Below are 25,877 nucleotides of genomic sequence, written 5' to 3'. Positions count from 1 at the left end.
TCTAGCCTCTGAGATTACAGGCATGTGCCACCATGCCAGGTGCTAATGCAATATTAATTGCTCCTTTTCATATAACTTACTTTCAGAATCCTGGGATTAGGATTGAGCATCTTTGGGGTGAGCATTATTCTGATAACTATACCATCATTAGCATACCTTACATTCAGTTGTAAGGATATTGGCAAGAGAGAAAAGAAAGAAAAAAAATTGGTTAATATTTATATATAAATATAAAAAGGAAATGCTGATAAATACTAGTTTCTGAAAGTGATTATGATATTTTTAACTTTATTCTTCTGCTCACCACTCCATATTTCCTTTTCTTTTTAAAAAATATTTAATTTTTAGTTGTAGTTGGACACAATACCTTTATTTTATTTATTTATTTTTATGTGGTGCTGAGGATCGAACACAGGGCCTTGCACATGCTGGGTGAGCACTCTACCACTGAGCCAAAACCCCAGCCCCCATATTTCCTTTTCTTTAGGAAGTGCCTCAGCTGGTTGTGGCTCCTTATCTGGGAATTGATCCAAACCTTTATTTCTGAAGGCAGTAGGTCATTAGCAATTCTACTTATATTAAGTTATGCATTAGTAGATAGCTATAATATAGTAATCTACATATTTATAAGATACTAGTCAGATTTTGAGCCATAATTAAATTTTCTTGTTTACCCATTTTGGCATTTTACTTGGTGGAGCTATGTATTCCTTTCAGAAAGAATACTAATTGTTTGGACATGGGCTTCTCCATTGTCCATAAACAATTGCAATAGGGCTTCATACTGTTATGTTGATACTATGTATTACTTCACTTTGAATTTATTTTATGTAACTTAACGTAAACAAATAGGGGAGGCAGGGAGTTTACCAAGAATTGCTAAGGGGCTTTCAGGTGGACAAGATATGAGGGGAGGATTACCCAAGAAACAGTTTTCCAAGATAGAAGAATTACATGGGGTTGATTGAGTAAATTTGCACAAATGGGAAAAGCAGATGGTTTTGTAAATCAGGGGAATTACTTTGGGAGTAAGGGGGATTCTGTAGTGTTAATAACTTAATGTTTACTGGGCTCTTTCCTGTGCCAGGAACTATTCTAGGTGCTTTACAATATTAACACATTTATTCATCATCATTGCTTTGTGAAATAATCACTTTCATTCCCATTGTATACATGAAGAAACTGAGCACAGTAGATGTTAAGCAGCTTGTCCTGAGTCCTTGTCTTAGTAAGTATAAGAGTTGAATACAGATAATATTATGCTGTATTCAGTTTTCTTAACCAGTCAACTACATTTTGTTTTTCTCTTAGATTACTCTGAAGAGTAAACAGAGGTGACTAACCAAAGTTTGGGCTATTTTATTTATAGCCCATGGTGATGCAATTGTAAATTTAAGGGTAAAACTCTTTATGAGAATAATGCCAACATTAACTGGCTTATCAAAGCTAACCCTGAGTGGGTAATATTTCCAAAAATCCAACTAAAGTTCATAAAATCTGTATTTATAGTTTTTATTTTTGCCCTAATTAGGCAAACAGCAAATTACAAAATCTTATGTTTGAACCTTTAGAATGTTGCTGTATTTCAACACTTTAAAAGTCTGATTAATTTAAGAAGACAAGGAGAACCACATCAGATAGTAAAATATATTAATCCTAAAGAGGTAAGGACATTATTTATTTATTATAACACCTTATCTTTTTCCTTAAAATATATGAATACTTTATCAATTCAATATGTGCATACTTGTTTTATTAAACCCTTTTATTGAAATATTATGTACATGCAGAAACTTCATAAAGTATATAGTTAAATGAATCATCTCCCAGATCAATGTTTTCATACTCCAAATTGCCTCCTTCAGATGCCCTGAAAATTACTGCCAATGCTTCCTTCTAAAAAGTGAGCACTAATCTAACATCACATTTTAGTTTCCCATTTTTGAACTACATATGAATAGAATTTCATAGTACGCTTTGGGGTATGCATTTATTCATTCAACGTTGTTTCAATATGAAAAGAATTATGAAGATGATGACAGTGATAGTTGTACAACATTATGAATGTATTTAATATCACACTTAAAATGGGTAAGATGGTAAATTTTATGTGTACATAATAAAGTTAGGAGAGAGGGGCAGAATTAGTAAAAATTTGACTTTTTACAATGCCACTTTTATAATAAATCAAGAGGTAGTTTATGTATTTATTTGTTCCTGAGTTTTCTACTCTGTTCCATTGGTCTATTTTTCTACTCTGGTCTTAACTACAATAGCTTTATAACAAGTCTATTCTATGATAGAGTTCTCCAGTATTATAATTCTTCTTTGAGAAGACTCCTCCAGGTTATTCTTAGATGTCTTATATTTTCATGTAAACTTTTTAATTTATCAATCTCCAGCCTCCTACTCTAGTCTATTAGTGGAGTGACAATGATGAAATAGGGACTCTAAGAGCAACTGTCAGAATCAACCTTATCAGAACTCTGAAATCTAAATTTAAATATTTATTTTTTAGTTGTAGTTGGACACAGTACCTTTATTTTATTTATTTATTTTTATGTGGTGCTGAGGATTGAATTAGATTTCAGAACTCTGAAATCAAATAATTTAAAAACTTAAAAGGGGGCCTTTTCTAATGAAAGTAAAGGTCACCAAATCTTGTTAAGAAAGCATTCCAGGCTGAGCAGTGGCACATGTCTGTAATCCCAGATACTTGGGAGGCTGAGGCAGAAGGAGCACAAGTTTGGGGACAGCCTTCACAACTTAAGGAGCACCCTGTCTCAAAAACAAAAAGTAAAAAAAAAAAAAAAAAAAGCACTGGGGATGTAGCTCAGAGGTAAAGGGTAAAGAACCCCTGGATTCAATCCTCAGTACTAAAAACAAAACAAACATTGAGGTGTTTTTTGCTTACCCATCTAAGGTCCCCATTCTCCAACTTGGCAGCAGCCAGGAAAACAAAAGGCCCAAATTTCTGGGGTGGCTTACGAGAACCAGGATTCAAAATACAGAGATGGTTCACAAAAACTGTAGTTGTGATTTATTATCTACCTGGCAGTTCCCAAGGGACCTGCAAGAGTCTTGCCTTTGTTTCAGCATTTTCACACAGTCCCAGATCCAGTATTTAGTCATATACTACCTGCAACTAAGGGATAGCAGACGAAGCAAGAACAGGAAGACTCAAAAGTTGGGAAGGAGTAGGCAAAGGAAAATGATACATAGAGATGTCTGATAAAATAGAGAATATTAATAAAGAGAAAAACTAGTGGTTGCCAAGGCCTGTAAACAGGAAGAATGAGGAAACAACTGATTAATGGATATAGGGTTTCCTTTTGGAGTGAAGAAAATATTCTGCAAGTCAATAGTGGCTATACAACATTATGAAACAACTAAATGTCACTAATGGTACATTTATGTTATATTTTACCACAGTAAAGGCTGTTAAACACCTATTGAGATTTTTAATTGGTATTGTATTGAATATTTAGATCAATTCGAGGAAAACTGACATCATGACAATATTGAGAGCTTTAATCCATGAACTTTTATGGGAAATGTGAGATGGGCTGCTCAAATCTGTCTTCACAGATGGATTTACTACTTGGTTTTGGGTATTATAGACAGCAGACAGCCTCCTGCTGGCTGTGACCATCTTCAGTTTCTCCATTTTCTGCAGAGAACTGCTTTCATGTTAAGTCAACTGTTTCCAGGGCAACCCACATCCAGGGACCAAGCAGAGTGTGGTAGGTGGGCAGAAGGGTATTAAAGGTCTTTGTGATGTGGACAAAATTCATTTTAGAGCTCCCTGAATGATTGGCCCAGGTTTTATGGGGCTTGCATTGCAGTTCAAATTCTTCCTTTGTCCAGTTCATCTTTCTTCTCCTTATTTCATAGATTGTTTGTTGACCCACAGTAAACCTGTGACACCCAAACTTCATATCAGCACTTTCTTCTGGAAAATCCATTTGGCCACATTATTTATTTTTTATGTATTTTTTTATCAATAATGTTTTATAGTTTTCTGTATAGAGGTTTTACACATCTTTTATTAGACTTATACCTTATTCTTTGCTCCTATAAATGGTAATTACAAAATTTTTGATTAATATATAGAAAGATAATCAATTCTTATATATTAGCTTTGTTTCCAGTAATTCTATAATCCTCATTTATTAATTGTAATAATTGGAACATGAATTATTTTGGAGTTTCTATAGAAAAAATATCATGTTCAGATATTTTCCCCTTTCTTAACATTATGCATCACTTATTTTTCTTTCTGCATTGAGTAGAACCTTAAATAATGATTAATAGAAATGATGACCTTTGTCTCATTTTCAGTATTTTATCATTAAATAGGAATTGTGCTACTGAGTTGTTTTGTAGAAACCTTTTATGTGATTAAGAAAGTTTCCTTCTTTGTTAAGCTACAATCATTTTTTTTTTAAATCCAAGAATGATTAAGTTTTCAGAGACATTTTTCTGCTTTAATTGATGTATTATTTTTCTTCTGTTTCTTTTGTTAAGTTTCCTAGAATACACACATTTTGGTCATGTCTTTTTAAGTATCCCCAAATATATACAGTTGGCTAATATTTTGTTGAAATTTTTACATGTATGTTCATGTAGAACATGTAATTTACTTTTTTGTACTTTTTTTGTCAAGATTTTTGTGTCAAACTTAGCTGGCCTCCGAATATTCTCTCTGATACGCATATGCTAACTCGCAATAAGTGGGAGAGGTGAGGATAGGAGTTCACTGGGATAGACAAAGGGGAATGAAGGGAAGGGAAGGTGAATGGGAATAGAGAAAAGACAATAGAATGAATTGGACATAACTTTCCTATGTTCATATATGAATACAGGAATGGTATAACTCCACATTTTAAATTGTACAGCCACAAGTATGGGAACTTACACTCCTATGTACGATGTCAAAATACATTCTACTGTCATGTATAATTAAAAAGACCAAGTAAAAAATATTTTTAAACAAACAAACCTTAGCTGGCCTCCTAAAACAGATAGGAAAATGTGCCTTCTCCACTTATTTTCTAGATTTAGTTTTTACATTAAATGTTATTTTTTTCTTAAAGGAGGATAAGTACTTACCAGTGAAGCCATCTGTGCCAGAAGTTTTCTTTGTGAGATTTTAAATTATAAATCCAATACATAGTTAAAGGTGTATTCTTATTTTGTATTTATTCTTCTGCTAGCTTTGATAGGTTGTATTCTTCTATGAAGTTGTCCATTTAATCTGAATTTTCAAATTTATTAAGGTTGAAGTTAAAATTGCTCATAATATTCTCTTATGATCTTTCTAATATTTTAGAATCTATAATAGTTTTTTAAATTTTTATTCCTGATAATTTGTCTTTTCTTTTTTGACCAATTTCACTTTTATTAGTCTTTTCAAAGAACCAAATTTCAGCTTTATTTTTCCTGTCTATTGTTCATGCCTTTCTGACTTGTTTTCTAGTTCATCATGTCCTGCTGTTTCTTATTTCCTTCTTTATAATTTCTTTGAATTATATTAACTGTTACTTTTCTAACTTTTTTGAACTGAATGCTGAACTTATAATTTCCCACTGTATTTTGTAGTTGAGCCCATAAATTTTAACTTAAGCATGCTTTTAGCTGCAGCTTACATACTTTAAAATTTCTACTTAAAGTTATTTAGAATTGTACTTTTTTTTTTTTCTTGGTACTAGAGGCACTTAACCACGAAGCCACATCCCCAGCCTTCTTTATTTTTCAGTTTGAGACAGGATCTCGCTAAGTGCTTACGGCCTTGCTAAGTTGCTGAAACCAGCTTTGAACTTGAGATCCTCCTGCCTTAGCTCGCAAGCCTCTAGGATTGCAAGCATGCACTATCACACCCAGCTAGAATTGTACTTTCAAAATTGAGGAATTACCAAGTTATCTCTTTATTACTAATATTTATCTTAATTGCATTGTGACTTCAATCTTTTCATGTCATTTTTGTAAATTTTTATCTAGACGTAATGTATTCTTTAGTTGGGCATAATGTATTGATGTGAATTAAGTCAATTTTTCAATTACATTGATGAAATTATCTGTGTGGTAATTTAGGTAGGTAAGGCACACTGGAGGAGTTGGATGATCATTGGGGGCATGCCCTGGAAGAGTTGATCTTCCCTCCAGCCTCTTCCTCCAACCCCCTGTCTCTGCTTCTTGGCTGTCATGAATGGAGTGCTCTTCTCTTTGCCTTTTCTCCATCATATTCTGCCTATTCTTGAGCCAAAAGAAATAGAGTTAACCCACCATGGACTGAACCTCTGATACCAGGAGCCAAAATAAACCTTTCCTTCTCCAAATCGTTGTTGTTAGGTATTTTGGACACAATGATGAAAACCTGACTAACATACCTGATAACATATACGGTTGAGCATCTTTTCATATGCTTACTGTATATCACTATTGGTAAGATATCTTTATAGATATCTTTTTGCCCATTTTTAAATCAAGTTTTTCATTTTCTCATTTTGGAGTTTTTAGAGTTCTTCACATGTTTTCAATACCAGTCCTTTATTAGATATATATTTTGAAAATATTTTTTCCCTAGTCTATGGCTCATCTTTTCATACTATTTGTAATCTTCACAGAGTAGAACTTAATTTTAAATTTTACTAAGGTTCATCTATAATATTTTCTTCCACATGTCATAACTTTGGTGTTGTATCTTAAAAAAAATTGTCACCCAACCCAATTCATTTAGATTTCTTCTTAATATTTTATAAGATTTGTATCATATTCCTTTATTCCTCCAGTTGCATTACCACCACTTCTTAAAATTAAATTATTGATTTATTCTAATTTGTTATACATGATGGCAGAATGCAATTCATTTCATATTACATATATAGAGCACAATTTCTCAAGTCACTGATTGTACACAAAGTATTTTCACACCATTTGAGTTTTCATACATGTATTAGGGTAATGATGTCTAACTCATTCCACCATCATTCCTACCCCTTTGCCCCCTCCTTTCCCCTCCCTCTCCTTTGCCCTATCTAAATTTTCTCCATTCCTCCCATATCTCCCCCACAAGGCCATTATGAGTCAGCATCCTCATATCAAAGAAAACATTCAGCCTTTGTTTTGGGGGGATTGGCTTGCTTCACTTAGCATTATAGTCTCCAATTTCATCCATTTACCTGCAAATGCCATGATTTTATTCTCTTCAATGCTGAGTAATGTTCTATTTGTGTATATATACCAAAGTTTTCCTATCCATTCATCTACTGAAGGGCATCTAGGTTGGTTCCATAATTTAGCTATTGTGAATTGCACCACCATTTATTGAAGACATATTTTCTCTGTTGAATTACTTTTTCTTGTTTTTCAACAATCAGTTGACTATACTTATTCAGGTCTATTTCTGGGCTTTCTCTTCTGCTCCATTCATGTATTTGTTTATCTTCTCACCAATATCACATTGTCTTGATTGCTTTTGCTTAATAGCAAGTCTTGTGATATTGGGTAGTGTCAGTTCTCTAACTTTGTTATCTTTTACTATTGCTGTGACTGTCCTCCTGCCCCAGCTTCCCAAGTAACTGTTTGTTTGTTTCCTAGCTTCATTTTTAAAATATTTTTTTTAGTTGTTGATGGACCTTTATTTTTAAAAAATTTATTTGCATGTGGTGCTGAGAATCGAACCCAGTGCCTCATGCATGCTAGTCAAGCACTCTACCACTGAGCCACAATCCCAGCCCCTTTTTCTAGCTTTTTAAGGTGGAACATTAGATTATTGATTTCAGATCTTTCTTGTTTTCAACATATGAATTCAATGCTATAAATTTTCTTCTAAGCATTGTTTTTGCTATATTTTGAAAATTTTGATAAGTTCTTTTCTCACTTAGTTCTAAGTACTTTCTAGTTTTTATTATTGTATTGTAGACTTCTCATTGAACATATTTTTTTATTTATAATACCCAGCATTTGGTATTTTCCTCTTGTCTTTCTATTGCTGATCTTAAACTTATTAAGGTATGTTTCATGACTCAGATATGGTCTATCTTGGTATTTCTTCTGTATAAGCTTGAAAAGAATATTCTCAGGTATATTCTGCTATTAGATGAAGTGTTATCAAGTAGATCTAGTCAATTATGGTGCTGTCACGGTCAACTGTGACCCTACTGATTTTCTGCCTACTGACTCTGTCATTTATTAGTAGAGGAGTATTGGTATCTCCAGCTATAATAATGGATTCCTCTGTTTTTCCTTGTAGTTCCATCAATTTTTGCCTCATATAAGTTTATGCTCTGTTAGGTTTATACACATCAGGGATTTTTATGTCTTCTTAGAGAATTGACCACTTTATCATCATGTAATGCTTCTCTTTAACCCCCAAAGTTTTTCTTGCTCTTAATTCAGTTGTTTTTTAAATTGGTATAGCTGCTCAGCTCTGATTTGATTGGTAGTGTCATATATTGCCACAGCACAATCTCTCAGCCTGGTTGTTAATTCAGGAAAGACCAGCAAGAGGCCAATAGGGGATTGAGAAACAAGAGGCACACACACAGAGAAAGCTGGGGCTTAGGTGGGACATTACCCTCTGATAGAGGAATAATGATTCAGAGCTAGTACAACACATTTTTTTTTAAACATGTGAAACAGCATTCTTGATTGCTTCTTGGTTACATGGAAATGAGTACATTAAAAAGTTCACTGTGGGGCTGGCATTGTGGCTCAGCAGTAGAGTGCTCGCCTAGCATGTGCGAGGCCCTGGGTTCGATCCTCAGCACCACATAAAAATAAATAAATAAAATAAGTGTATAGTGTCCAACTACAACTAAAAAATAAATATATTTTTTAAAAAGTTCATTGTTAGTTTTGTTTTTGAAACACAAAAATTCCCTTCACTGCTCACCCAAATCACACAGACATTTTGTCTGTGATGCATCTTTTGTCTTTTCTGTAACCCTTTATTCATATCCCCATTAGCCTCTCTCTCTCTTTCTCTTTTATTTCTTTTCTTTTTTGTGATGCTGGGGATTGATTGAACTCAGGGCCTTGTGTGTGCGAGGCAAACACTCTACCAACTGAGCTATATCCCCAGCCCCGCTATCAGCTTCTCTTACCTGTGCTCTTACTTCATTCCAAACTTCCTTTCACCATCTCTTAAGGTCTAGTGCATTTCTATTCCTGAACTAGCTTTTCTTTTTTTAAAAATTTTTTAAAATTTATTCCAATTTGTTATATATGACAGCAGAATGCATTATAATTCATATTCACATATAGAGCTCAATTTTTCATATCTCTGGTTGTACACAAAGTAGAGTCACACCATTCATGTCTTCATACATGTACTTAGGGTAATGATGTCTATCTCATTTTACCGTCTTTCCTACCCCCATGCCCCTTCCCTTACCCTCCCTCCCCTTTGCCTATCTAAAGTTCCTCCATTCCTCCCATGCTCCCTCCCCATCACTATTATGAGTCAGCATTCTTATATCAGAGAAAACATTCAGCATTTGTTTTTTTAGAATTGGCTTACTTTGCTTAGCATTATATTCTCCATTTATTTACCTGCAAATGCCCTGATTTTATTCTCTTTTAATGCTGAATAATTTTTCATTGCCTATATATACCACATTTTCTTTATCCATTCCTTTGTTGAAGAGCATCTAAGTTGGTTCCACAGTTTAACTATTGTTAATTGTGCTGCTATGAACACTGATGTGGCTGTGTCTCTGTAGTATGCTGTTTTTAAGTCCTTTGTGTATAGATGGAGGAGTGGGATTGCTGGGTCAAAAGGTGGTTCCATTCCCAGTTTTCCAAGAAATCTCCATACTGCTTTCCATATTGGCTGCACCAATTTGCAGACCTACCAGCAATGTATGAATGTGCCTTTTCCCCCACATCCTCACCAACACTTATTGTTGTTCGTATTCTTAATAGCTGCCATTCTGATTGCAGTGAGATGAAATCTTAGAGTAGTTTTGATTACATTTCTCTAATTGCTAGAGATGTTGAACAAAGCACTACAATGTAGAAAACCTATTATATGTAATACTTACAATTTTTAAACCTGGGTTTTTGATTTAACAAAACCTAATTAGGAAAGATCATCTGGTGTTGAACTTGGGTTGACCAATCATCTTTCTTTTCCTGAATTTATAAAATAATATTTTATATGTAAATCATATATGACTTAATGATGACTTAATTTTTATGAATAATAAGTTGCTTGACTTTTATATTTGTATGTAGTATAGAAAGGAAATAGTTTGTTACCATTTTATTTTCAGTTGTCATATAAGCTATTTTAGTTACTGGGTCTGTAAGAGATTATGTCTTTAGCTTGAAAAAAATTTTTTAATTTAAAACTAATTATTTGAGTTCTTTTCACCTGATCTATTTTGTAAGTAATCAATATCCAGCAACTATTTTAAAATAGTAGAATGAGAAGCAGCAAGATGATATATACAGAACATTGAAGAGTAATGTACTTTCTTATAGGCAGAACTTCTAGATGCTGCTGCTGGCATTCATGTACGATTCAGATTAGGTGGAGTAAGTACACATGAATCTTTAATAATCTTAAAGCACATTTTTGTAAAATTTAAAAGATGAATTTTTAAAAATGATAATCATGTTTGTAATTGCATTACAATAATACTTTGAACTTTTCCATCTACAGATTAAATTTCCACCTGATATATACTATAAAATTTTTACTCACAGACATATTGAAGATTTGTGTGCTAACAGCCCTAGAGATTACACAAATCTTCCAGCAAAACATACATTGCATAATAAAAATGATCATCTTCAAGAAGAGGATCATAGTGGCTGGTATCGTCGTATAGAAAACAATGGCTGGAGGCCTGTTTCTGATAGAGTAAGAAAAGAGAAATATTAGTAATTTTAAATTTTATACATTTAGATACTGTTTTCTCTTTGAACATTTTAAAAAATAATAATTGCTAGTTATTGATAAAATTTGCTTAAACTGTTCTAGGATTAATAATTCTAAGAGTAGCAATTTATCTCTTTTTCTTAACATTTACTTGTACTTCTAGTAATCAGCTTTAATATTAGGCCATCTTTAGATATTCTCTGGAATTCAGATTATATATATTTGGCATATAGATTATATATATTTTTATATACTAAGTATGAAACATGAAGTGTGAATTCATTCAACAGACTTTCTATCAATCGTGCAAGCATTAGGCATACAGTGGTAAAAAGGTATGATTCTTCCCCTCAAATAGTTTGCCATTTTAATTGGGGAGACAGTTAAGTAAACAGGATGTTTCAGTTCAGTGCAACAAGTATGTTCAGTACTTTAATAAAGGCAAATACATGGTGTTATGGGTGGTAGAAAATTCTTTGTTACATAGTGTGATTGGGCATGGGAGATGAATTGGATGTGGGAAAGTAGGCAACTAGTTAGGAGAAAGTTTCATTCAGAGGAACCCATAGAGACTTAGGACAAAATAGAGGTATGTATCCTGAGTGTGCCTGGAGGGTTGATTAATCATTGAGGGATAGATTCATCAAAAGCCAACAGCACTAAGTGTAGTTCAGATCTGTTCATGTGAGACGAGAAACACTCTTAGAATATGTCTACTTATTAACTTGCCAAATACAAAGTACTTTAGTCCATAAATACTTTGTTTGTTTTTCTATAGCATGTGCTTCTGAAGGCTCTATGTATTTCTCACCGGTGACTTAATTGGAAATACCTTGAAAAGGTTTATCCTCTCTCCTGTTTCTATCTTGGTATATTCCTGATAAAGACAAAAAAGTTCTTATCTATAGCAAGAGAAATCCACAATCAGTATGTCAACACTTTATATCTCAATTTTCATTTCTCAATAGTTTTGGATACCAGATGAAAAAGAAGTGATGGAAGGCAAAAAGAAAAGCGAATTTCACTTTTCTAAACTGAAGAGAAGGCAAGATTTGGAAAAGAAAAGAAAAATTCGAAAAATAGAATGGATGAGGCATATGTAAGTAAATGAAATAGACCTACTAAAAACCTATATGATACTTTAGGAAATAACAGATTTGGGAAACTTAAACTACTTGATTTGGAGACTTTTAAAGGTATTACAATGGTGGCATTGCAGTATTGGCATAAAAGTAGACATCAATAGAATATAGATTTAAGAAATGGACCCACACATATATTAATTGATTTTTCAATAAAGGTGCTCAGAGAATTTAATTGGGAAAAGATAGCTTTTTTGACAAATTAGATATTGAGATGCAGAAAAATGAAACTTGACTCTATGTTATGTCTAAAATTAACTTGACTCTATGTTATGTCTAAAATTAACTCAAGAGATCATAGATCTAAAGATAAGAGCAAAAGCCATAACATCTACAAGTAATCAAGGAGAAAATTTTAGTGACCTTAGTCCTGGCAAACATTTCTTAAACAGGACACAGAGGCATGAACTATAAAATTAAAAAATATATATTAAACTGCATTCTTCAAATTTAAAAGCTTTTGTTCTTTGAACAACCTCTTACAAAAATAGAAATGTGAGGTAAAAATAATAGCAACATTTTACAAAATATATTTCTGAAAAAGTTCTTGAATCTAGAATTTTTTTTTCGTACCAGGGATTGAACCTAGGGGCACTTGGCCACCGAGTTATCCCCAGCCCTACTTTGTATTTTATTTAGAGACAGGGTCTCACTGAGTTGCTTAGCGCCTCACCATTGCTGAGGCTGGCTTTGAACTCGTGATCCTCCTGCCTCAGCCTTCTGAGCCACTGGGATTTCAGGTGTGTGCCAACATGCCTGGCTAGAATATATTTTAAATTCTCAAAAGTAATGAAAAGAAGACAATCTAATTTTATATGGACAAAAAATTAAACAAATACTTCACTGATGAAGATATATTAATAGCAAATTAGCAACTCATTTAATGACTAACATCATTAGGCATGAGGGAAGTGCAAACTAAAATGATAATGAGTTACCACCACATACCCACCAGAATGGCTAAAATAGTCTGCCATACCAGTATTTGGCAAGGGATACGGAGCATGTGCAAACTGGTGCAGCTAATTGGAAAACAGTCTGGTAGTTAAAAAAAAAAAAAAGTTAATCAGCACAGTTATTCTACTCCTAGGCATTTACCCAAGAGAAATCATAACTATGTTCACAAAAAGATTGAATGTGAATGTTCATAGCAGGTTTATTTGTAATAGCCCACAACTGGAAATAGTACAAGTGCTCATGAGTAGGTGAATGGATAAGCAAATATGTTACATCCACAATGAGTGAACACCACTCAGCAATACAAAGGAACAGACTATTGATACACATAACCACATGGATCAATCTCAAAATTATGATGCTAAATAAAATGATGCTAACAAAAAGAGTACATATTACATGGTTCCATTTACATAAAATTCTAGATGTTAAAAACAAATCTAGAGTTACAAAGCAGATCAATAAATAGTTGGTTGGAAATGAGCAGGGAGGAAATAGGGAAAGATTATAAAAGGCAACAAGAAAACTTGGGGGAGGAGATGATGGATAGATTCAGTTTTTATTGTAGTGATGCATTCCCAAGCTGTATGCATGTCAAAACTGTAAATTGTGTAATTTAAATATGTGGTTCATTGTACATCAGTTATACCTCAATAAAGTTGTTAAATTAAAAAAAAAATGTGCAGACAATTAGAAGATCTCCAAAGTGGCTCTGAAGTAGTTCTTCATCTCCTGTAGTTGCAGTGTAAGTTAAGGGAAACCCAATTGCAAGGGTCACAGGATTACAGTGACTAAAGTACAACCAAGTGTTCAAAATTTATAGAGTAAAACATTTACAGTAGGCTAAGGTTAATTATTAAAGAAAGATATTTAAAAATAAATTCAGCATAGCCTAAGTGTACTATGTTTATAATATCTATGTATAGTAATGTTATAGGGCTTCACATTCACTCAGCATATACTTACTCACCAAGTTCTGTTCATGGTACATGCCCTATACAAGTGTTCCATTTTAAATCTTTTCTTTCTCTTTAAAAAATTTTTATAGTTGTAGATGGACAGAATACCTTTATTTTATTTGTTTATTTTTATGTGGTGCTGAGGCTCGAACCCAGTGCCTCACATATGCTACGCAAGTGCTCTGCCACTGAGCTCCAGCCCCAGCTCCATTTTAAATTGTTTATAGCATATTTTTACTGTATCTTTTCTATGTTTAGGTCCACAAATACTCACCTTTGTATTTCAGTTGCCTGCAGTAGTGGGTACAGTAACATGTAGTACAGGTTTATAGCCTAGAAGCAATATACTATACTCTATAGCCTTGGTATGTCTTAAGTTTATGTAAGTACACTCTGTGATGTTTATGTGACAAAATTGACTAATGTCACATTTCTTGTTGTTAAGCAATGCATGACTGTATTTCTATGTTCTTGTTAAGGACTAATTTATACTTACTTAATGTTTGGTGGATATATTAATTCATGTGCTCAAATTAGTGTCAAAAAGACTGTTCAAAATCATGAAGGTAGAAAATATGTAGAAAGCCAGCATTTAAACTTGACTCTAAGTCCAGCCTCTTTTTGACACTAAAAAGTAAAATAAATAAATAATAACTGTCACAAATGACTGTCTTTTGAGAGAGAATTAAATAAAAAAGTATATGAAAAGTACCTGGCATGAAGATATTGTTTGTCTTCACTAGATAATCTTCATCCTCTCCATTTCCTTTTTCCCCTTTATTTCCCTCTACCTACCTTTAGATTCATGGCTTTGTAGAAGGTACTCAATTCCTCCAGGGTTTATTACCTCACTGTTAACACAAGCCAGCTAGTTATCTGGTCTCTAACATACTTTCTACTCTATAATTCTATGACTCAGTGATTAAACAACTTAATTTTTCTCTGTATCATAAAAAATGCAGCTTATTGGGTGATTTTTAAGTGAGGCCTCTTTGGTTTAGTGTGGTTAATGAAATTACTTCTTTTCCCCCACAAAAGATTCTATCATATAGATCTTAGTTTACATGCATCTGGGTATATAGGATCAAAACTGTATTAATGTATACCCAGTTTTAATTTATATATATATATTGATATGTAACAACAATATATAACAATCATATCTGCTTGTTATGACCTATTGCAATGACTGACCTTTCTCTTCACTTCTTCTGTTTAGGTACTACACAGGGAGCCTCATGGCTAGGGCTACTCATTATGGCACTGTAAGCTTAATTCAAACAGCAACAAAAGGTCTAATGAAAAGTATTGAAGATGGTGGGATAGATTCTGTGATGGAATGGGAAGTAGATGAAGTACTGAAGTGGACCAATGCACTCAACTTTGATGAGTAAGTACATATTGCTATTCTTGGAAAAGAAAGGCAGTCATATATTTTTTCTTTCTTTTCTTTTCTTTTAGATTTTTTTGTTTTAAATACCTTTATTTCATTTTATTTTATTTTTGTCGTGCTGAGGATTGAACCCAGGGCCTCGCACTTGCTAGGTGAGTGCCCTACCATTGAGCCACAATCCCAGCCCTATTTTTTCTTTTTAGCATTTCCTACTCCCATAGTAAGTCTTAGGGCCACAAACATAATCTTCCAAAAATTAGTATTATTTTTCTAAAGAAAAGCAGGAAAAATGAGGAATGATCCAAGAATTAAGAAAATTAGACTTAGTGGTTTTTGTTTTGTTTTTATTCACAGACTTATGCTTTAGTATAATTCTGTTTTGTTTGTACTTTGCAGTTTAGAAACAAGGCTAAGAACATGAAATTAATTATAAAAATTATATTGTCAATCTATATTCCCTATTTTTTCTGTGTGAGATATTAATAAGGTATAAATTTTCAGTAAAATGTTCTTTGAAAAACATTTTTAGAATTTTGTATAGTAAAATTTTTGAAATATTTAATATGATCACTAAGGACATGCAAATCAGAAGTATCATTTCGTACCTACTAGCATGACTATAAGTAAAACTATAGATAATAACAAGTGTTGGTGAGAGTGTGAGAAAACTGGAACACTTATATGCTAATACTGGAAACATGCAGTGTTTCACCCACTTTGGAAACAATCTGGAAGTTTCTCAGATGATTAAACATAAAGTTGCTATCATGATCTAGCAATTTCATTCCAAGAGAAATAAAATATATGTCCATGTAAAAACCTGCACATGAAGTTATTACCAAAAAGTGGTAAGCAACTCAAATGTCCATTACCTGATGGATACATGTGATAAATCCATATCATGTACTATTTTGTTAACAATAAAATAAATGAAGAACTGTTATATCCTACAATATTGATGAAACTTTTAAATGAAAGAAGCCGCCAATCACAAAGGATTCCAATTATATGACATTTGCATGACATTAAATAATTCCATTTATATGACATTTCCAGAATAAGCAAACTTTTGAAGAAAGTAGATACTAGTGGTTACATAGGAGTAGGGAACTGGGGAGTTGAGAAAAGGTGGCTAGGAATGTGAGGTTTCTTGGGCTGGGGATATAGCTTAGTTAGTAGAGTGCTTGCCTTGCATGTACAGGCCCTGTGTTCAATCCCTAGCACCACCAAAAAAAGGAATGTGAGGTTTCTTTGGGGGGTTAAGGATAATGTTTGTAAATTGATTATGCAGATGGATGCACTACTCTGTGAATATGTGAAAAGCCACTGAATTGCACACTTTAAATGGGTGAATTGTATGGCATATGAATTACATCTCAAAAAACCTGTTAATGTTCAATATATACTTACCTGCAATAAATAATGTAAATATTACATGGATGAAGAAAATTATAATAAAGACACTATCAATAAAGAAATGCAAGAAAGTAGGAGAAGTTAGAGGGAGATAAGAAAATGGGGTAGGAAAAAAATCAAGGTGTGGAGCACTGGAACGTGAAAAAGACCAGAGGAAGCATAGAGAATAATGACCAAAGGAAAGATAAAAGAATACAGAAGGGAAATAATTACAAAGAAAAACAGGAAAGCAAAAGAGAAAAGATATTGATGAGAAAGATATAGTTGTGTGCCATGCAACTACATTTTGATCAATGACCACATATAAGATAGAGGTCCCATAAGATTATAATGGAGCTCAAAAATTCCTATCACCTTGCGATGTCATAGCCATCATAGTGCAGTGAATTGCTCACACATTTGTGGTGATGCTCATATTTACAAACTTCTTGTGTTTCTGGAGATATGGCTCAGTGGTTAAGCACCCCTGGGTTCAATCCCTGGAATCAAGGGAAAAAATTAAAGGAAGAATCGATAGGTACTATGGAAAATTTTCTGCAGTCAGATCATTAGAAATGCATACACACCTTGAACACATATTTATTGGTAAAAATCCAGTTTCTTTTCAAAGACTTTTGTGCTAGCATTTGTTATGACAAATGGATGTTCTCCTGGGATAAAACCCTGCATGTCTTCAGATATAAATTATAACTATCAACTGAGTACATTATCATTTTGAAGGACAGAGCCAACTTTTACTCTTGGATTCAAGGAGCAACCATTAAAAGTACATTCTGCCAAGTACAAGCAGTACTGTCTACTAAGAGATCCCGAAAGGGGTTTATGCTACCTGTTGTTTTCCAGAATGTTTTAAGTGGCCAAGCAGTATCCCATATGAGGCCACAGAATAAAGTTAGTAGAGCAATAAAAGGAAGCAGTAATAAGAAGGAGCCAGCTGTTATATCTTATTATTAATTCAAAACTATTGGACAATATATACCTTTCTATAGCAAAAAACTTTAGGAGTCAGACGTAAAAATAATTCAAATATTTAAATACTTGGAACATCAGAGTGTTTTGTTAGTTATGTGACAATTCTAATCTTCCTCATTTTTTTCTCTGCCATCTCCCTTTCAGTACTTGCTTTGGCTAACTTCTTACTGATTTATGCGTAAGACTGGGTGCATTTGAAAGGAAGGAGGCTTAGAAAAGGGGATATAAGGCCTAAGATGAAATAAGTCTCAGGAAATCTGCCTTAGAACTTCTGCTCATCTTCACAGCTCATCATATGTGTTCTTCCTATTTTATCTCTTCTCTGGTTACCATGGTCTCACTATTTCAGCCTCCATTTAGGGAGTTGAAGAGTTAGCTGCATTTGCCCAACTTGAATATTACCTTTTATATTTTATGGATACTGCAAAGACAGCACTATTGTTTAAATCATAAACAACGTAGTTTAAATTTCCTCTAAAATATCAGAAACAGGTCTGGCAATCCAAAACTAAGGAGAATGTTTCTATTGTTTTCTATTGGCTTTTCCTTCTGAGGGTTTTCTGCTATACTTCAAATTTAGAAATTATTAGCTACTAACGTAGTAGGTACTCACTGAGGATCTTGCAGGAATGAAACAGGATAAAATGACACAGGAGCTGGGGGGAAGGCAAAAGGATACTACTATGACATATGGTAGGCCCCATTTTTATACCTCCTTCATCCCCTTGTCTTGGTGATTGCCTTAGGTACATGTGAGCTACTAAGATATAGGAAAGTCCTAAGAATTTAACATTGAGACTATTTGTTATAATTAATCTAAGCATGTACTAATGAATTAACTTTTTGCTTCCTAATCAATTTCATTTAATGTCCATATAACATGCTTAGGTATATTGCAAACTGGAAGGAAATTGCAACAAGCAACTCTTCAGTTAACTATAAAGGTAGGTGATTTTTAGCAATACTTTTGGGAAATTCTCATGAACTATAATTATACATTTCACATATGTAAACATTTCTAAATATCCAAAATTTCAGTAACCTACACAATATATAGATATAAAAGAATATGAGGAGTCATTTTTACCTTTATATGTAAGACTGTTATTTGGGAATAGAATGAAATTTTCTAGTTTGTTTAGGATTGAATAAAGTGTGTGTGTCTTTTTAAGTTGTATCTCATGGTTTCAGCAATAATAGCCCTTTTAAAATGTTTTTTAAAAAAATTTTGAGCCAGGCATGGTGGTACATACCTGTAATCCCAGTGGCTCGGGAAGCTGAGGCAGGAAGATCTCAAGTTCAAAGCCAGCCTCAGCAAAAGCAATGTGTTAAGCAACTCAGTGAAATCTTCTGTCTAAATGAAATACAAAATAGGGCTGGGGATGTGGCTCAGTGGTTGAGTGCCCCTGAGTTCAATCCCCTGTACCCCCCCCCAAAAAAAAAAAAAAAAAACACAACAAAAAATTTGAGATGGGGTCTTGTTAAGTCACTTAGGGCCTTGCTAAATTGCTAAGGCTGGCCTTGAACTTGTGATCTTCCTGCTTCACCCTTTGGAGGTGCTGGAATTATAGGCATGCACCACTGCTCCCAGCTTCAGCAATGATTTTTAATGGGCAAACTTTATTTGGCAAAATAAATGTCACAAAATGTTGAAAACACTTTTTAGGATCTATGCCACTATTGTTCTTCCAGTGGTCAAGAATACTGAGAAGCTAAAAGTGATAACCAGCATGTTGAAGTAGAGTATCTTCTGCAGGGGTACAGGGGTCTAAGGAGGTATCTGGAAGTGGAGGAGATCTTTACTTGGATCTTCCAGATTCTTGACTATCACAGAAAAGAATTTAATGACAAAACAGGTTTTAGCAAAGATCTTTATTAGAAAGCAAAAGGTGAAAGTACCTTCTCAGAGCAGAGAGCAGGCAGTCTTAAGAGTGACTCACATTGTCTTGGTCTGGGGTTTTAACATTTATAGTAGAAAAGCAGATGGGACTGAACTAGAGGTAGAGTCAGGGCATGGTTATGAAATTCTGCTCATTGTTGTTGTGGTTGCACATTGCCCTTGCTATTCTAATAATGCTACTTTCTAAATCACATTTCTTTAGCATTTTAAATTTCCACACTGGGGTGTGCAAAATTTACTATTATAAGGAGGCTAGGGTCATTTCTTATTCACCAAAGTCTTTAATGCACATGCTTCTCAAAGGAGTGGTTTCTCCACCTTGTGGTTATCTTGGGGTTTTGTTGCTTTTTCAGCAGCCCGTCAGCAAGCTGCAGGCAAGGACACAGGCACACAAAGGTGGGGTTGCTCAGAGTTGTTTTGCATTTCCATTGTTTATGGATGTTTTTCTTTTGAGACTCAGTGTTCTCTCTGTATCCCTAAATTCCTATCCTGATATCCCAGAAATACCAATAATTCTAACATAGTCAAATTCTGATTGTGGTTACTGTATGATCTGAGTGTGAGTTCTGCCTTATCTTCTATGAAAAGCAGTAAACCAAGGGGTTAACAAACATGTAGTTTGGGTTTGATTTTTGGCTGTACTGCTTACTGGCTGTGTGATCTGGGCAAGCCAGTAGCTCAATTTTCTTGTCTGTAAAACCAGAATTTAAAAAAAGTACCCAGCTGACAGTTGTGAGATAGCAAGAGGCAATATTTGTAAAGAGTTTAGAATAGTGCCTTGGCACAAAATACTACTCCATAAATATGAGTCATCATTAGCTTTAGCCTATTCACTTATTTCCAACTGGTTGCCTCCACACCGTCCAAGGTACCATCCCCCACAGGCTTCTGCAGTGGTCTCCAAATTGATGCTCCTCCAGTCCATTCCCTGCACAACAGATAGTTTACACATTTAAATCAGCACAACTGGAACTCTTCTATTCGCTAACAAACTCTTCTTTAGCAATTGCATTGTAGTAACTCATTTGGTTTTCAAAACAATCCAACCAAACAGGTTCTATTATTTGCATTTACAGAGAAGCAAACAAGGAGGTGCTATGATTTGTTTGAGGACACACAATTTGTGTGAGGGCCAGGATTTTAATTGAAGCAGGTTAGCTAAGAATTCATGCTTTTAAACATGATCACACTCTGCTGCCTTACATTGTCTTCTACCACACAAAAAAGCCTAAACTGATCATGGCCTTGCCTCTGACTGTGGCCTAGCCTTCTACTTGTACATGCTCCCCCTCTTGCTCCTCACTGTTTTCATGCCTGTACCTCAAACACGTGATACAATTTCACTTTGGAGGATTAATCGTTGATGGTCTTCTAGAGCTCAGTTTAGGTAACCTTCTTCACTAGAGGGCAGAGTGTTGTCTATTCTCTTTGCTACAGAAATCCCAATGTGTAACACTTAGTAGGTTCTTACTGGCAGATCAAAGAATATAAAGGAATGGAAAGTACAAAAAGAAACTATATAAATTACTGAGTTATAAAAGATCACCATGAAAGAAAAGATACAGGATGTTAGTTAGAAGGGGCACAAGAACAAGAAAAAATTATTTCTCATAGTGGAGATTTGCATCACTGAAGCCAGTGAAGATGATGAATTGAAGATATTGGCATTAGAGAAGAATGTGTGCCACCTCTTCAAGAAGCAGGTCAAATCCAGAACAGATATGAGAACTTCAGCTCTGCAGAAGAAAAAAGGCATCTGTTCATTTGTGAATAAAGAGCTAATAGTTAATTACAGAGAACTAAATGACAAACACTAGGAAAACTTCTTTACACTCACCATCACATTTAATTCCCTCTTTATTAGGATGAGGTAGGTGCTATTATATCCCAACTTTCAGATGACATTGAGACTTAAAGAACTTTAATAATTACCCCAAATCAAACAGCTAGTTATTAGATCAAACTTCACTCAACCTCAGGTCCTGCAGAACAATAATATATGGTGATGAAAATAGGATGAATTCAGAAATTTGGGGCAGAAATTTATGATTTCAGTTAAACAACATATAAAGAAAGGTATCTACTCTGGGTGGGTTGTGGATCAGTGGTAGAGCGCTTGTCTCACATGTGTGAGGCACTGGATTCAATTCTCAGCACTACATATAAGTAAATGAATAAAATAAAGGTCCATCAACAACTAAAATTGTATATGTATGTATGTGTATATATATATATATATATATATGATATCTATTCTGAGTGGTGAAAAGGGATATGGAATAGATCTTACCTGGCCATAGTATCATATTAAATGAATCTACCTTACCATATTTAGCATCTAATCATTTGTCATTTCTCTTTAGGTTTCAGATTTGAGCAAGAACAGAAAGATACACGCAACGCTGAAAATAGATCAGAGCTGCACATGGAAGCACCATATGATTATTTATATGGCAATATTTATGAAAAACCAAATTTTACTAGAGTAACACCTGATTCCACTTATAGAATGTAAACATAAAATACATTATTTTATTTTCTGAGGTTATGGTCCTTCAAGCCCTGCATTTACCAGTTACAGTTGAGAGAACTTACTCTGACTGAAGCAGCTTGTATGTCTCTCAGCATAGAATCTACCCCAGTTAAGAAACGAAGATTAAACAGAAATAACATTAGACTGCATACAGTAGTCAAGAAAAATACAGAAATCAGTTCTAGAATGCTGATAAACCATAATTGTAACAGTCATGCATAAGATACTACATTTAGGTATAAAAAGTAATCAGATTGTTTTCCTCCTTTGAAGCCTTTAGGGAAATCATATAAGGTCATATCTAAATGGCTTTGCTTTTTCCATTCCCTCTCCAACTTTCCCTTATTCTTTTATTTCTTCACTAAATCTTAAAAAATTCACATATTAAACAATTTATGGTATACAGTATATTTCAACATGTGTATATAATATTTACAGACCAAATCAGGGTAATATTTACATCTCTTTATAATTTGTTTGGAGGTTTTGGGCTTCTCTTAGTTTTTCATAAAATATATAATAGGTTATTGTGAGCTATAGTTATCCCACTGTGCTGAAGAACACTAGAATGTCTTCACTATCTTTATTTTGGTACCTGTTATTCAGTTCCCTTAAACAATCTACTCCCCACCCTTCCAACCCTCTGCTATCTGATACTCTATGTTTAGACTTTTTTTTTTTTTTGCATCCACATGGGAACATCTGGCATTTGTCTTCCTGTATCTGAATTATCTCACTTAAGAGACTCTAGCTCCTTCTATTTTTCTGCAAATGGCAGGATTTCATTTTTTATGGCTGAATAATATTCCATATGCATATATGCCGCATTTTCATTATCCATTCATATGTTGATGGATACCAAGGCTGATTAAATATCTTGGCTCTTGTGAACAGTGCTGCAATAAATGTGGGAGTGCAGGCATTTCTTTGATATACTGAATTCATTTTTTTGGTATGTATACCCAGAAGTGGGATGGCTGGATCACATGATATATCTATTTTTAATCTTTTGAGAAACATCTAAATTGTTCTCCATATGGCCATGCTAATTTGCATTCCCACCAATAGTGTATAAGAGTTTTTTTTTCTCATATCCATGTCAGTACCTATCATTTATTATTTATAATAGTCATTCTAACTGGAGTGAGATGTATCTCATTGTAGTTTCGATTTGCATTTACCTGATGGCTAATGATACTTAACATTTTTTTTCAAGTATTTGAATTTCTTTTGAGAAGTGTCTAGTTGGATCATTTCTCCATTTTGTAATTGGATTGCTGTTTCTTTTTAAGTTTTGTGAGCTTCTTAATATTCTAGATATTAACATTTTGTCAGTGAATAATGGGCAAATATTTTCTTCCATTCTGTAGGCTGTCTTTTCACTGTTTCTTTTGCTGTGCAGAAGCTTTTTAATTTGTTCTAATTCTATTTGTCAATTTTTGCTTTGGCTTCTGTGTTTTTGAGGTCCTATCTAAAAAGTCATTGTCTTTACCTTTGTCTAAGACATTTCCTGTTTCTTCTAGTGGTTTCACAATTTCATCTTATATTTCTTTGGTCCACTTTGAGTTGATTTTAGTATAAGGTGAAAGTGGATCAAATTTCGATTTTCTGTATATGAATATACAGTTTTCCCTGTATTATGGGGAATAATGAAGAAACTGTCTTTTCTCCAATATGTTTTTTTTTTTTTTTTGCTTCAAGGAAAAGTTTATTGCTTGTTTTTTTTTTAATTGGTTGTTCAAAACATTACAAAGTTCATGACATATCATCTTTCATACATTTGATTCAAGTGAGTTATGAACTCCCATTTTTACCCCAAATACAAATTGCAGAATCACATCAGTTACACATTCACATTTTTACATAATGCCATATTAGTGACTGTTGTATTCTGCTGCCTTTCCTATCCCCTACTATCCCCCTTCCCCTCCCCTCCCATCTTCCCTCTCTACCTCATCTGTTGTTGTTCAGTTCTCTCCCTTGTTCCTCCCCGCCCCCGCTTTCCCCTCACAACCTCTTATATGTGATTTCGTATAACATTGAGGGTTTCGTTCCGTTTCCATGCAGTTTCCCTTCTCTCTCCCTTTCCCTCCCACCACTCATCTCTGTTTAATGTTAATCTTTTCCTCATGCTCTTCCTCCCTGCTCTGTTCTTGGTTGCTCTCCTTAAATCAAATAAGACATTTGGCATTTGTTTTTTAAGGATTGGCTAGCTTCACTTAGCATAATCTGCTCTAATGCCATCCATTTCCCTGCAAATTCCATGATTTTGTCATTTTTTAGTGCTGCGTAATACTCCATTGTGTATAAATGCCACATTTTTTTTTTATCCATTCATCTATTGAAGGGCATCTAGGTTGGTTCCACGGTCTAGCTATTGTGAATTGTGCTGCTATGATCATTGATGTGGCATTATCCCTATAGTACGCTCTTTTAAGGTCCTCAGGGAATAGTCCGAGAAGGGCGATAGCTGGGTCAAATGGTGGTCCCATTCCCAGCTTTCCCATGAATCTCCATACTGCTTTCCATATTGGCCGCACCAATTTGCAGTCCCACCAGCAATGTACAAGGTGTACCATTTTCCCCACATCCTCGCCAGCACTTGTTGTTGTTTGACTTCATAATGGCTGCCAATCTTACTGGAGTGAGATGGTATCTTAGGGTGGTTTTGATTTGCATTTCTCTGACTGCTAGAGATGGTGAGCATTTTTTCATGTACTTATTGATTGATTGTATGTCCTCCTCTGAGAAGTGTCTGTTCAGGTCCTTGGCCCATTTGTTGATTGGGTTATTTGTTATTTTATTGTTTAATTTTTTTGAGTTCTTTGTATATTCTGGAAATTAGGGCTGTATCTGAAGTGTGAGGAGTAAGGATTTGTTCCCAGGATGTAGGCTCCCTATTTACTTCTCTTATTGTTTCTCTTGCTGAGAAAAAACTTTTTAGTTTGAGTAAGTCCCATTTGTTGATTCTAGTTATTAACTCTTGGGCTATGGGCGTCCTATTAAGGAATTTGGAGCCCGACCCCACAATATGTAGATCGTAGCCAACTTTTTCTTCTATCAGGCGCAGAGTCTCTGATTTGATATCAAGCTCTTTCATCCATTTTGAGTTAACTTTAGTGCATGGCGAGAGAAAGGGGTTCAGCTTCATTTTGTTGCATATGGATTTCCAGTTTTCCCAGCACCATTTGTTGAAGATGCTATCCTTCCTCCATTGCATGCTTTTAGCCCCTTTATCAAATATAAGAAAGTTGTAATTTTGTGGATTGGTCTCTGTGTCCTCTATTCTGTACCATTGGTCGACCTGCCTGTTTTGGTACCAGTACCATGCTGTTTTTGTTACTGTTGCTCTGTGGTACAGTTTGAAATCTGGTATCGCTATACCTCCAGATTCACACTTCCTGCTTAGAATTGCTTTTGCTATTCTGGGTCTTTTGTTTTTCCATATGAATTTCATGATTGCTTTATCTATTTCTACAAGAAATGCCATTGGGATTTTGATTGGCATTGCATTAAACCTGTAGAGAACTTTGGGTAATATCGCCATTTTGATGATGTTAGTTCTGCCTATCCATGAACAGGGTACATTTTTCCATCTTCTAAGATCTTCTTCTCTCTCTCTCTTTAGGGTTCTGTAGTTTTCATTGTATAAATCTTTCACCTCTTTTGTTAGGTTGATTCCCAAGTATTTTATTTTTTTTGAGGATATTGTGAATG

At 34.3% G+C, this 25,877-nt stretch overlaps 1 protein-coding gene across 1 annotated transcript in view; it reads left to right on the top strand.

The window, feature by feature from the left end:
* C9H11orf65 (chromosome 9 C11orf65 homolog) overlaps positions 1-22,142 on the top strand; it is a 29,659-nt gene extending 7,517 nt beyond the window's left edge. Inside the window, exons 2-8 of the mRNA XM_027930453.2 lie at positions 1,572-1,664; positions 10,489-10,542; positions 10,670-10,870; positions 11,857-11,987; positions 15,166-15,336; positions 18,616-18,671; positions 21,991-22,142. Coding sequence (XP_027786254.1) covers positions 1,572-1,664; positions 10,489-10,542; positions 10,670-10,870; positions 11,857-11,987; positions 15,166-15,336; positions 18,616-18,671; positions 21,991-22,142 — 858 coding nt within the window. The remainder of the gene's footprint in view (positions 1-1,571; positions 1,665-10,488; positions 10,543-10,669; positions 10,871-11,856; positions 11,988-15,165; positions 15,337-18,615; positions 18,672-21,990) is intronic.
* The last annotated feature ends 3,735 nt before the right edge of the window (positions 22,143-25,877 follow it).

Source organism: Marmota flaviventris, chromosome 9 (assembly GCF_047511675.1).
Source record: "Marmota flaviventris isolate mMarFla1 chromosome 9, mMarFla1.hap1, whole genome shotgun sequence".
In the NCBI taxonomy this organism is placed as follows: Eukaryota; Metazoa; Chordata; class Mammalia; order Rodentia; family Sciuridae; genus Marmota; species Marmota flaviventris.
Note: the sequence above shows the minus strand (reverse complement) of the source record. Positions and strands in the feature narration are given on the sequence as shown.